This window comes from Talpa occidentalis, unplaced genomic scaffold, assembly GCF_014898055.3.
Source record: "Talpa occidentalis isolate TD23 unplaced genomic scaffold, MPIMG_talOcc4v2.1 talOcc4.12, whole genome shotgun sequence".
In the NCBI taxonomy this organism is placed as follows: domain Eukaryota; kingdom Metazoa; phylum Chordata; class Mammalia; order Eulipotyphla; family Talpidae; genus Talpa; species Talpa occidentalis.
In genome coordinates, this window is record NW_023601212.1 from 53,677,349 (window position 1) to 53,690,522 (window position 13,174).

Below are 13,174 nucleotides of genomic sequence, written 5' to 3' on the forward strand. Positions count from 1 at the left end.
GGGAAAAGCGCAGAGTTTGGGGGGGCACACCTACATTTTATACAGCAACAGCTAAAAAGAGATAAGCAATTTTGGATGGAGCTAATAATTCCAGTCTGGAGATTTCAGGAGGAGAAAACATGAAGGACTGTTCTGTTTTTTCCTCTTCTCCTCCACCTCTCCCTCCTCCTCCGCACCTCCTCCTGATCCTCCTTTAATTCACAGTGTGCACTGAACCTATTACAGAGAAAGGAAGCAGAGGGAAGTAGGGCTACCATAACATGCAAACCAATAGCCGTAACTATCACATCCCAGGTATTTTTGTCTCTATCCTCAAGTCATTTCAGTTTGGTCAACCGCCTTCACTCCAACCTGCTTTCTAGGCTGCCTCCCAATTACAACTGGTTCCCCAACAAGCCTGGTTTCCCCATGAAACAGGACCCACCCCTTATTTCAAGGATAAAGTCAAAGAGCAATAAGGAGATGATCGTGGGGGCCTCAGAAACCAAAGACCTTCACCCTGCAGCCCCAGTGCCAGATCCAGCCACTGTCTCACTATCTGCACCTGTGCCCAGGTATACAGGAGATGGGAAGCCTCTCTGCAGTATCTGATCCTAGAATATAATTACATACTTCATCTTTGAGAACTGTCACCCTCTGCCCTAATCAAGGCACTCTGACTCATGATCAATTAGAGTGACATCAAACCTAAAATTCTCACCAGGATTACAGTCTACTATCTTGCAAGGTGCTATATATACCTTTACAGGCAACCAAAGCAGGAAAATATGAGCCAAAATAGGAGACTTAGGAACTAAAGCTTTCAGTTATCCTCACCAAAATTCTCTAAAACAAATGGACAATTTCCACTGGGAAATTCACCATAGCAGAACATACAACTTCTTACCCCTAGTCAGAGTGCCTGGGGGGTTACCGTGAAATTCTCTGCAATGAATAGCCACAGGTTTGTTATAATGAGATTCATCTTAGTGGCTGCAAACACATTTGCTCTTCCTACCTTAAATCAAGTTATTTCCAAATGAACCACTGGGCCCTCCGCACAGAAGACCTGTAAGGCATGGAATGGGTGGCGGGGGGAGGGGTACGGGGATCTCCCACTGCCTTTCTATGGCACAGCACCTCCAAGTCAGACATACCATTCCTGCCCTTCATCAGCTGACTTGGTGAACACAGACAAGTGTGGGCATCTCAAAAAGCATGAGCGAAGACCCTGTACATCCGCTGGATCTGGTACAGAGGGTATGACCTGGGAAGCATACGACACAGTGGACAGGGGATGACACTCCAAGCAGCCAGTTCCCTGAGAGGAAGAGAACCCATTTGTTAGCTCTATTAGATCAGCAAGAAGGAAAAGGCAGAATCATATAAAATGTAACATCACATTTTAAATCAGATTAGCATTTTCAAAAAAGGTTATGGTATCCACTGCAGAAGAGAGTGCCATAAGAAAATAAAATTATCTCCCTATGCAGATGTAGCTTCCAAGAAAAATAAAACACATTCAGAGTGGGCTGGTGACTCGCCACCATCTTTTACACCGAATCTGGGTTATCTAAGGCATTTCTTCCCTAAGACCTCCATCTACCCTATTAATAACTGGATAAGGTTATCCCACCCCCACTGAGTCAGAGGGTCCTACAAATGTAAATAAAATCATTCTTTTTACTTAACTGATCTTTTCAAGCCCATCTCATTAAAGACCAATAAGAAGCAGTGAGTGTTCAGAGACCAGTGACGTTGTATATAGAAGTGCTTACTGTGACTTTCTGCAGCCGATAAAAAAATGTGTAAGTCTCAAAAAGCATAATGCACAAATAATGCAAATCGACATTGAATGTGCGTGTGTCAGCTCCAAGCAGGTCCCGTCTGTTTTCTGAACAATCTTCCTTTTTCCCCCCAAATCTGGCTCTTACAGAGAGCAGAGACATACCCCCTAAACTTTAATGTGTATACTAATCACTGGAGGACCTAGTTTAAATGTTGATTCTGATTCAGTTAGTTTAAAATGAGGTTCACAATGCTGAATTTTTTAAAAAGTTCCCAGGGTGATGTTGATGTTGCTTCTGGCTCTTTTGGAAGGACAGAAGTCTACAGGACTAAGTTCATCTGGCCTGGAACTAAGACTCCTCCCTTGAGGAGTGCTGACATTTCTATGAACAACAATAGCTAAGAGTTTACTGGGTAATTAGACAAACTTCTAGGAACCTGACATGTGTTAACTCATTTAACTTTCCCAGTAACTCATTATAATCATCCTTGTTTTACAGAGAAGGAAACTGAGTCGTGGAGTAATGAAACAGTATTTCATTGAATTCTGAAACAGTATTTCAGAACTGGTGAAGGAACTAGGATGTGAACGCAGAAGGCATCATTCCCAAGCTGCCCAGGAACCTACTACTTACACTGAGCCCCAGTAAGAAAAAGCAAAATATTTTAGGAAGTTGGATATTTAGAAAGGAAGAGGAGTGAGATTAGGAACTTCAATGTGGTATGAAAGGTAACTCAGACCCTACAGAAGCCAGTGTTCCCCTATGGCCCCCACCAGAGAGAATATAAAGTAGTGAGTTATATGTCCAGCAATCAAACATGGTGTATATTAAATTTTCCAGCCGGGTTTCTCTAAACACCTTAGCAAATGCTCTCTGAAAACTGCCACCACAGCCTGCATGCCGTAAACCACTGCAAAACTTCCAACGACAGGGTCACAAAGAGACCATTGGGATCGGGCTCACTGCCAAGACATTGAATATGAGGCTGAAATCAACTCTCTGGGCATTCCTTTGATGCACTTTGGTCCATTTTGGCCACAGACAGGGAAAGGGAGGAGTAAAATCTAGTCACACCTTGCACTCGCACTGCCTGGCAGAAAGGCGGTGTCTTTGCAGCGCAAGAGAAAAACGTGAGCAGAGGCGACCACGTGGTGTAGAAAACGTGCTTCATCTCCCAGTCCCAGGAGCCTGGGCCCAGCCAGAAGTGCCCCGAGGTGCAGAACCCTGGGGGATGGGGAACCGAGCCTCAGGGAGTTTTGTGGCACTGCCCCAGGTGCCCGCGATAGCAGCCAGAACACTTTGCTACCCGCAGAGGGTGGAGGGGAGGCTTTGTCTACCGCCTAGAAACCTGAGGGCGCCAGTCAGAATAAACACGCCCCAAAGAGAGGGGTGCTGAGAAGCAGCACCTGGTGGGTGGGGCAATTTTGAGAATTGTAGAAGGTGGGTGAGGGAGGGGCTGGGCTGGGCTGGGGAAATCAGGAGGGACCTGGCAGAAGAGCGTTTGCAGCCGCATTAGACAACACAATGAGATCTTTCTGCTTTGTGCAGCAGGACTGCAGGAATCAGACCCTTCAGCCTCCTCAGTACCCCACCCAGGAGACATTTAACTTGGTACTGTAAGGCCCCCATCACCCCGTGGGGGTGGGAGGGGAGCACGGGGAGGAAAGAGCAAACCCAGCCTAGGGTGGCTGTGGGCGGCCGCCAGCAGCAGCAGGAAGAATATCTGCTTAGAGATGCTCCTTCGCTTCTAATGATGGGTGCTGCCTAGAAGCTCATGGGCCAGCCAATCGCTGGGCTGCTGAGGCAGGGGACTAGAGAGGAAGGCGGGGGACCAGAGCCTGGGGTGGGGGCAGCAGGGACAAGCCCAGGAGCTGGAGGAAGAGGGCTGCCAAGTACCTCCCTGATACTAGAGACCCAAAGTGGCTCCAGCTGTCTCCCTGCTGCTGCACACCTGGGGGATGGGGTTTGGGAAGGGGGAGACAGGGAAGAAGAGGGGCCTCCTTTGCAGGTGCATCCTTCCCAAGAAATCTCTCTCCATAGAAGCATCAGAGTCCCCTGTCTCCATGCCTGACCCCAATTTAACACCACCCTGCTGGCTTGCTTCCTACTAATCCCCCCTCACCACCCCGCAACCTCCAATTCCTAAAGATTTTGCCAGACACCCAAATCCTTCGTGAAGAACAAGGCAGTGAGATGCCTAATCAGCAGCTTGCATTTGGAGCACTTGATTAAGCCTGCAAAGAAGCTCCTTCCATGCCCGTTCACCCTGACACCGCACCATCAGAGCCGCCCCCATCAGCTTTTTGTAGAGAGCATTCCTTCAGAGCAGGGCAGACTGCTCGCACACCTCTGGGCTCAGCTGATGCGGCTCTCAGCTGATGAATTCATACCCAGCAGATCCACCTGGCTCCTGAGCATTGGGCTCAGCTGGGTCAGGGACGGGAGAGGACCCAACCCAGGACTGAGGAAAGCATGGGCCCGAAAGAAAACTGCAACTCTGAGCTGTTTGGGCCGTGTCATTAGATTTTGTCTCCTCTGACATGCCCATTCACTCCACTTTCAGTGAAACTTAAACTCAGTCCCTGGAGTTAGCTGGATGCCCAGGCAAAAGCCTGCTTCCTGTATCCATTTCTCTATGTCTGCATGGCTTTGGCCCAGTGCTCTTGAGTGTTCTGAGCTGATCCATCCCCTCCTAGAGCTTCAACTTCCCCACAGGCAGATATTGCAGGTGTACCCCCAGCTGGGGGAGGAGGTGATGGCTTAAAGGGAGGTAAAGGGAGAATTGGCTAAGAAAGCCAACCCTGAGGTTAGGGGCAACCCATTCGGTGTAGAGTGCAGCTTGTGGAAAGCCTGGGGGGCCTGGAAATCAGACAAAGCCTCGCCCAGAAAGGGGCAGACACTGCACCACCACACACCCAGGGACTCCAGCGATTTCCACATAGGAAAAACCAAAAACCAAATGTCTTACCTTGAAAAACACTTTAGTGCCCATACCAGTTTCTATAGCACACTTGCCCCTTAGATGCACCAAAGTAAAGAGTGCACTTCAGCAAAGGGGCAAACCGGCACCAGGAAGGGGATGGGTGATAAATTCCATGCTAGGTTTCCCCCCTCACCCCCAAGAAATGCAAAGGGGCAGAAGGGAGTTACGGTGGGCAAGAAAGGATATGGCCAATCGATGAGCTTCTTGGCGTATTTCCTGACAATGTTATCTTCTCCGAAGATGAACAGGGATCTGTTGACGGTGAAACAGTTCTGCCGGACAGGAATGGGATTGTACAAAGCCATAGTCCGCGCCCTCTGCGCTTTCGACTGCTTGTAGGCGGCCGCGGGCCCTGAGGCCGGCACCGGAGTTCCTTGCCGGTTCCGGCTCTGGTCTGAGTCTCCATCGCCCGACCCCGGCCTGGCGACCACCGCCTCCCCGAAGCGAGCCATCCTGAAGTTTAAACAGACAGAAGACACACAGAGGTGATCGCGGCCGGACACCCGCGCACAGCGACAAGCAGAAAGACACACGGAGGCTCAGAGGCGCATCCAGACCGGCCCCAAGACCACCGCCTCGGGGAGCCCCGCGAGCTCTTCGGAGCCGACGCGACAGCAAGCCCCGCCGCTCTGAACTGTTGACTCTACATACACCCTCTGCGAAGCTCCATTTCTCAAGGAGGAAAGAGAGGAGAGGGAGGGAGGGCTTGGGGGTGCTCAGTTTCTGGAGGCAATTTTTTTTTTTTTTTTCCAAAATGTCAGTGTGTGGTGGCGTTCAGGGACTGAAGAGGGGTGGGGTAGGCTGCTGCTCAAACATAGCTCCTCTTCTGGCAGACGCACCACCTAGTTCTGGGAGAGAGGCAAGCACCGGCCCGCTAGGTAACAGTTGGGTGATTTATTGGTGGGGGGAGGGGAGCAACGAAAACAAAAGAACTTAAAAAAAAAAAAACCCGCAAGGACAGGGTTACGATGACATGCTTTACAACGCCAGCCCCTGCAAGTCCATTTAAGAAATTCCACCGTCAAGATGTGAGTCTTTAAACCTGCCAGCACAGATGCATCCAAAAGGGGGGTGGGGGGAGCGGTATGGAGGTTCCTGCGTAAACCGCAACGCCCAAAATCTCAAAATAAGAATTCGATCCAACCGGAGAGGGACAAATGACTTCAAAGCGCCAGCGCTTGGGATAGAAGTTGAGCAGCATCCAGAGAGCAGCGAAGCCGGCGCGGCAGCATCTTCCCGGAGCGCTCGCCGCCGCCTCCCGGGTTCAGCCGGCAACGGGGATCCGCGGCTGCGCCGGCCACAGGGCGGGAGCCGGCGGGCGACCCGCGGGCTCGCGGGCGCGGGAGGAACAGGTTGCAGCGGAGCCTCGCGGTGGCCTGGCACCGGAGTTGTCCAAAGACCGAACTTGCCCACTAACGACTCGGTCCTCCTCGCGCACCCGACAGCCCGGCTCCAGGGAGCAGGGAGAGGCCGGAAAGGAGAGGCGGGGAGCGAGCAGGGGCAGAGCGAGCGGAGCGCAGCAGCGCAGCCGGGCGCTCACTGGAGCGCCGGAGAAGCGGGGGCGGGGCCGGCGGGGCCGGGAGGGGCGGGGATGGAGCCGGAAGGACCCTGGCCAACCTTGGCTGGAGGTGCGGGGAGGCGATGCTAGGCTGGCTGACCCGGGTCTGTAACCGGAGCGGGTAACCGGCCGCCTCTGCAAAGGTCCGCTAGTCACGCCGAGAGGCGCGCGGTGGCCACAGCTGGTGGCGCCGCGGAGTCTCTGCAAGAGGACGGGCCCGGCGGGGGCGCGCGCGCTCGCACTCGCGCCTGCCGTCCCTGCCGAAGGGCGCCCACCCGAGCTGTGCTCCGCGGGGTGCGAGGTGCGCTGCCCAGCCCGCCGCCGCCCCGGAACGAAGTAGAGGCCTTGGCGCTCAGCGCACCAGGTCTGGATAGCCACTCCCCCACACCTCCCAGGCTCCATGAATGCTGTCCATGGGTTCCTGCAGACAGCAGCACCTTCTCCCCACTTAGCAGTCAGGAGGCCTAGGGAAGATGCCAAGGACTTCTGGGGGCTCCATACTCTGCTTTTGGTGCCAGCTCCAGGCAGGCATCTACCTCCCTATCCAAATGGGGAGACCTGGGCAGCCTCTTGGGTTTGCTTTCAGCAGAACGCCCCTGTACATCCACTCTTTGAAGGGTGAGCTACTCCTGGGTGGTCCTAGACACTGGGGCTCTAGATGAAGTTCTGGCTTAAACTACTCTTTCACAAAATCCTAACAGAGGGGTCCTCCAACCTCTTTTACCCCCAAATCGGCTCCACTGACTTAGGCAAACCCAACCACTTAATGAAGAAAAACAATTAGTACCTGAGCTACAGAGATGGGGCAGGTGGACTTCAAGCCAGAGCCGCTAGGTTTCAGGGACCAAGCCCTTGCAGAGGTTTGAACTGAGGACAGGTGCCGCTGTCCCCTTCCAAGTCCACACCATCCTCTGCTCTCTCCTGTGTTGGCCACAACACACTGTCCTTTCTAAATCCCTTCACCTGAGCAATGGAGGAGATGGGTAGTGAGTGGGACTAGGAAAGGAAACAGAGATTGCCCAAGTGTTGGAAATCATGGTTGAGTGTGGCTTCCGGGGCTTGAAAGTCAGTGTCTCTGTATGTGAGATTAACTGGTGAGAAAGGTGGTGATGTCTAAGCAGCAGGTAAGCAGTGGTCAAGGTCACATGCTTTCTTACATGGCTTTCTGGCATGAGAAAGCATGTGAGCATATGTGTATGTGTGAAGGAATCAGTGCTCTGAGTACTGGAAAGCCAAGAGTCAGCCTAGCCACCCCTAGCAGGCTCTGCTGCCCTGGAGGATGGCATGTTGACCTTCTGATTCGGGGGAACCCGTTCAGGTCTAATTCTATTCAAGGTGAGTAGCTCTAACTCGCATTTTGATTTCACCTTATTGTCCTTTCACCTGCCTTCATCAGCAGGTCCTTTTCTGTCTGCATACCTAGTCAGAAGTGGATAAAAAGGTGGTACTATAAACCATGAAGTCCATTAGCCTGTTAGCATTTGGAGCTAGTTACAACTTGCTATCTCAGGAACCCTGTGAATTACAGAGGATTAGAAAGAACTTTTGAAACAATCGAGTCCATGTCATTGCTTTTAGGACCACAGCCATAGCACAAAATTCATTCAAATCACTGATTCGTCCACCAGGTACTGTATTAGGCACTCGGGATATAATAAACAAAACAGATGATGACAAAAATAAGATACTCCCTTCTTAGATTAAATTACATTCTATAACCTTACTGGCTAGAATGTTGAATGGTCCACATTCTCTGACTGCTACTTCACCCCTTCACCTTGTGTCCTAACCTCAGCAGCCTAGAGGGTAGAGTCGATGTGTTAACGCCCAGGACAAGCAGGGCACACCAGCCTTTTACCTTCCAAGAAAAGGTTCTTGGAAGGTCAGGAACTCTGACTTGTGCCTTCAATCTCAACCTCTCAGGAAAGCTAGTCCTAATTCCCTGTGCTCTCTCCGCAGGGTCCTATAGTCTCTGTGGCTGTTGTCCCTCTTTAAAGACCTAGAATCCCTAAGACAGGACACTGCATGTGGAAGTGTGAGGACTCACTGAGTGGAGGCTGGCCTTCCTGCCTTCTGAAGAGATGGGAATCACAGATGCCTGGGTTGGGGAGATGTATGCTGGAGGACAGGACTTCCATAGGGGAGTTAAACTGGGCATTCTTGGAGGGTGCCACCCAAAGGGACAAGGCCAACATGATGATCCAAGTGGCTCTGGATGGCCTTGGCCCAAGGCAGCAACCCTGGGGGGAAAGGCCCACACCCTGCCTGGCTGACACAGCTCTGAGATCTTTAAGATGTAAGAATTTCCTCCCTGCTCTCCAGTACCCCCATTCTCCCAGTTTCTAAAAGAGCTACAATTTTAATGGCTGAATAGTGTCTTATGTGTGCTTTAGTAGTTTTCAGGTTACATAAACCTCACTCTAAACCCCTGGAGTCTCCCTGGTAACACATTATCAATGATCCTGATTTGGTGGACAAAGCAGCAGTTTTCATAAATGTTAAGTAGTTTGTCCACATTTGATTAAAGGTAGAGTGTGGACCACTTGCAGAGCTGATTTTCATTTTAGGATCTTTCTAATATCCAGGCTAATCTCTTCAGGGCAGGAATAGTGTAATTCTAAATGGTTCCTCATCAACAGAAGAAACTGTACAATCACACTAAGCCTATGGGGAGGCTATGCTGACACTCTCAGACTGAATTTGATCTGTGGCCAGATGTTCTGGGACCATTCTGGGAAGGCCCTTAGCCTGGACATTTCACTGCCCTCAAGATCCAGGAGGATCCTTAGAAAAAAAAAAACAAGATCAGCTCACTGCCGTATGCTCTTCTTAGGGAACATTGGTCAGCATTGTCCTTCCAGTGTTCCTAATTCCGCTGTGCTCTTAAAGACCCACAAATGGAAATGTGGAAAATCAGCAGTTGATCGTAACTCTAGAAAAAGGTTTCGGGAAATTCTTACCAGCACAGAAGGAAGTTTTATTTTCCTGTTGTTAGAGCGCCATCTACTGGTCACTTGTGAGCACGTGGCTATGAGCGCAGGTAGCTGGCACCAGTGTTACAGAACCAGACCTCAGTGCCTACATATACACTGCTACAGAGGTGGCCTCTCATCACTAGCCCTCTACTCCCTTGTAAGACTGATATTGTTGAAACCCCAAATTTCACCACAATGCCACCAGCCATCTCAGAGATTTGGAAAGTAGAGCCCTACACGCAGAGGACAAAGTTAGCACACCACGTGCCACACAACATACACACACACACACACACACACACACACACGCATGCACGCACACATGCGCATGTTAATGCAGCTAAATGCTTCATATAAACCCAAACTAGAAGTCCAAAGGGATCTGAAATAAAGTAGGAGAAAAATTCCCTATAATGTTTGTCCCATACAGAGTCCATTTCAAAGCTCTCACCCTCTGTTACAATGTAAGCAGAAGGGTAGTGGCCAGTTGGGGAACTCTCCTGCTACTTCTAGAAAAGGAAATAAACAGGGTAGCCTCACTCCCCTAGGCCAGGGAGGTGAAGGGTATTTGTGTCAAGATGGATAGACATGAGTGGCAAGAGGGGAGAAGCCCTTCCCCTATGCCCCTCACTCATAAAACTCTTCCCAAATACCTAGCCCTGGGAAATCTTCATACAAGATTTCAGCCCATCACTACAATCTATACCTCTCCCAAAAGACATGTGTCCCTCCCACAAGCCCTGCTCCCTCCCCCATTTCCCCATACCCTGCCAGTTCCACTCAGATAGCCTGTGCTTCAGTTATCAGAGCCCCTTTTGTTCTATTTTTCCCCTGTTGAGCTTTTCCAAGAAATAGACTCTTATGCAAAACAGTGCTGTAAGGAACATAACGAAGAGAGGATTTGGGAGGGGTTCTTAAGACAAAAGTTGGCAGGAGACCATGTGCAAATTCATAGCAGAACAGAGGAGCATTATGGTAACGCAGGCATCTTGGGAGTCTGGTGGCTTCCACCATTGCCATACCTTACAGCCCTACATGGGTGAACATGTAATTTCACACCCTTACGTAATGTCCATCACTAGAACCAGCATTTCTCAGACCTGTGTCTGAGAAACCCCACAGTTCCAATACCCTTTCAGCTAACTGAAGACTACAAATTTTGCTAAGAAATGTGTTTTTAACCCTTCATTTATGACAACTCGATATCTCACTGGATCATCACTCTAGGACTGTGAGGCATATTCTATGATCTGAGGCCCAGAGAGTCAGGGGCTTGTCCCAGTGCACAGAGCTAGGACATAGCAGAGGAGGCTTCCCTGGTATATAAGGTCAGGATTCATTATACTGTGCGGCCACTATTAACCTACTGCATGCCAAGTCATGGTTTCCTTGCTTAAGTGTCCAGTCATCAGCATGATCTTGAACCCGGAAGAGGTAAGCCTTGACCTTGAACCAGAGGTCACCCAGATGATTAAATTTCTAAGAATGCACAGAAGCTGTGGCACGGGGCTCTTATGAAGATAGATTGAATATGTGTTGAATGCATAGATAAGTAGTTGGCACACAATAGGCACTACGTGTTTGTCCAATACATTTCTGCCGTGGCAGCTTACAGCAAGCACTGCACAGTTGACCACTTTGTGTTCCTGAAGCCTTCCTCCAGAAGTGCAGCAGGCATGACTTTAGTGTTTCTGCATGGGGTGGATGGAGAAACATAGAAGTCTAAGGACCTGGGGCTGGGTGAGAAGAGACAAATGGAGCAGAAGACAAAAGAAAGAAAAATATCAGAGACCATGTCTTAAGAGCCCAAAAGCTTGTTTGCTTAAGCACTAATTCACAAACCCTTTTGATGAATGTTCATTAAACCCCTTTAATGTGGCAGGCATTGTTCTCAGGGATTCTGAGGCCCAAAGATAAATTCGACACAGTCACAGCTTCTAAGAGCTGACAGCTGTAGCGAGGGGAAGGAGGCACGTACCCACAAAGGCTGTCACACAAGTCAGAAGGCAGGTGCTTCGCAGAGCACTGAGGAGCTGAGATAGAAGACTTCCCTCGGGCTGGAGGAGCCAGGAGAAGTGAAGAATCAGCAAGAGCCCTTTCAGAGAGCTGCTGCGGTGGTGTGGAAAAGCCACTTGGAACATGAGCAACTAGACTGGGGGGGTACCCAGGATGTGTGAGACTGGACCACTCAGCAACTTTGTTTTCTTTCATTGTATCCAGGATCCCACAATCCTAGTATTACCGAATGAGGAAATTAGGAACTGGGTAGAGGTAGTTAGCTAGAATCAGGGGGGACTCCAAGACCAGGTGCCCCAAGCCATTTATCAAACTGAATGAGAAACTATCAGTTTGGGGTCAGGGAGCCCCCAACCCAGTAAAAATGGAATGATCAGACACCCACACAATAACATGATGCCTAAGCAGTGAGCCAAAGTTTGTTTGGGGAAAGGAGACCCCTGCAGTGGGTCTCAGTAACCTAGGAGATGCCACACGCCTCAACCAATCAGCAAGAGACGCAACACCAAGAATGAACGGCCTTGCCTGCTATACCCATACAAACTCCTGCTTCTTGCCCCCTCAGAGGCAACCCACTCAGGACTCCTCTCTGCTCAGAGACCTTTCCTGTCTTGCTTATCTGTCAATATATCTCCTTTTCTGCCTAACTCTTGTCTCAACACTAAATTCTTTCCTCCAGGAGACAAGAACTGAGAGCCCCTCGGGGTCTTCAGACCCCACAAGGCCAGATTCATTACTTCAATCCTTTCTTTTCCATCAAACAAGGTCACTTTTTGGCCTGGACCAAAGTCAAAAATGTCTAACCTCCTAAGATTAATGTTTATTATATGCAAGATCCCAGTATATCTTAGGAAAATCAGAGAAAAGCGAACAACTGACAGACGGAGACGCACGCCAATCCATCCACCCCCTTGGCCTCTTGACTCAGAAAACAAAATCCAGCCCACACACTGCAAAGCTTGCTCAGCCTGGGTGGGCTCTGGCTGATTCATTCATTCAGCAAACACAACACGAGCGCCTTCCAGTGTCAGGCAGGGTGTCAGGCGCTACAGCAAAGGCCTGAGCTAGCAAAGGAGGCCTGAGCTCTCTGGTCTTGTTCCCGTCCCACATTTCACTCTTGAAGACATGCCCCATAGCAGGAAAAGCAGCTCACAGCTGAAACAGAGCCTATAGTAACCCCAGAGGGAACTCAACTGCACCGCACCCACAATCTCGCCTCTTCTAGGACTCTTTGGGTTGGACTCGTCAGCAGATGAAGCCACCACCTGTCCATCACCACACCCTTTCTCTCCCACTCTCTCCCACACTGAGCAGCTGGTTCCACCCACCTGGTATAAAATAATCAGCGTGAATAAGGCATTCCCATATGATATGGACTTAAGGCCAGTTTTGAAATGTGCACCTGGGAGGCCACTCGCTGGCTCCGTTCCTCCCACTCCCCAGAAATTGCATCTCAGAACACCCCCTGCCCCCACTGACCTCCTGTGGTTCTGTATCCCCCCCATTTCTCATGATCACTAGGCAGCATTTGGCACCACCAACCTCCCCTCCCTCACAGGGTTCGCCCCCTTAGTGTCCCAACCACCACAGATCAGTTTGCGTTTCCCCATATTCCGCTTCTTCCTCTCGCATCATTGTGGCAGTGATCACCCATCACCCACAGCTCTTCCTCCCGCCTTTGCCTTCTCTCTCTGACTTCCCCTTCCACAGTCATATCCCTCTTCATATCCCTCGTCTATCAACTATATCTCTTCTTCTAGCCCCCAACCCTTACTGTTCACCTCATTCCCAGCTCCAGGGCCCTTTCGGTATTGGGTACCTCCATGCAAACTGCCCATCATCTCAAACTCTGCGTGATGAAGGTGAATTCACT

The 13,174-nt window shown here is 50.3% G+C and overlaps 1 protein-coding gene across 5 annotated transcripts in view; it reads right to left on the reverse strand.

Moving 5' to 3' along the window:
- Positions 1-13,174, reverse strand: part of CACNA1E (calcium voltage-gated channel subunit alpha1 E) — a 464,826-nt gene that overhangs the window by 296,239 nt on the left and 155,413 nt on the right. For all 5 annotated transcript variants that reach the window (XM_054693427.1, XM_054693426.1, XM_037506339.2 and 2 more), the window contains exon 2: positions 4,939-5,205. In XM_054693427.1, coding sequence (XP_054549402.1) covers positions 4,939-5,204 — 266 coding nt within the window. In that variant the 5' untranslated portion in view covers position 5,205. The remainder of the gene's footprint in view (positions 1-4,938; positions 5,206-13,174) is intronic.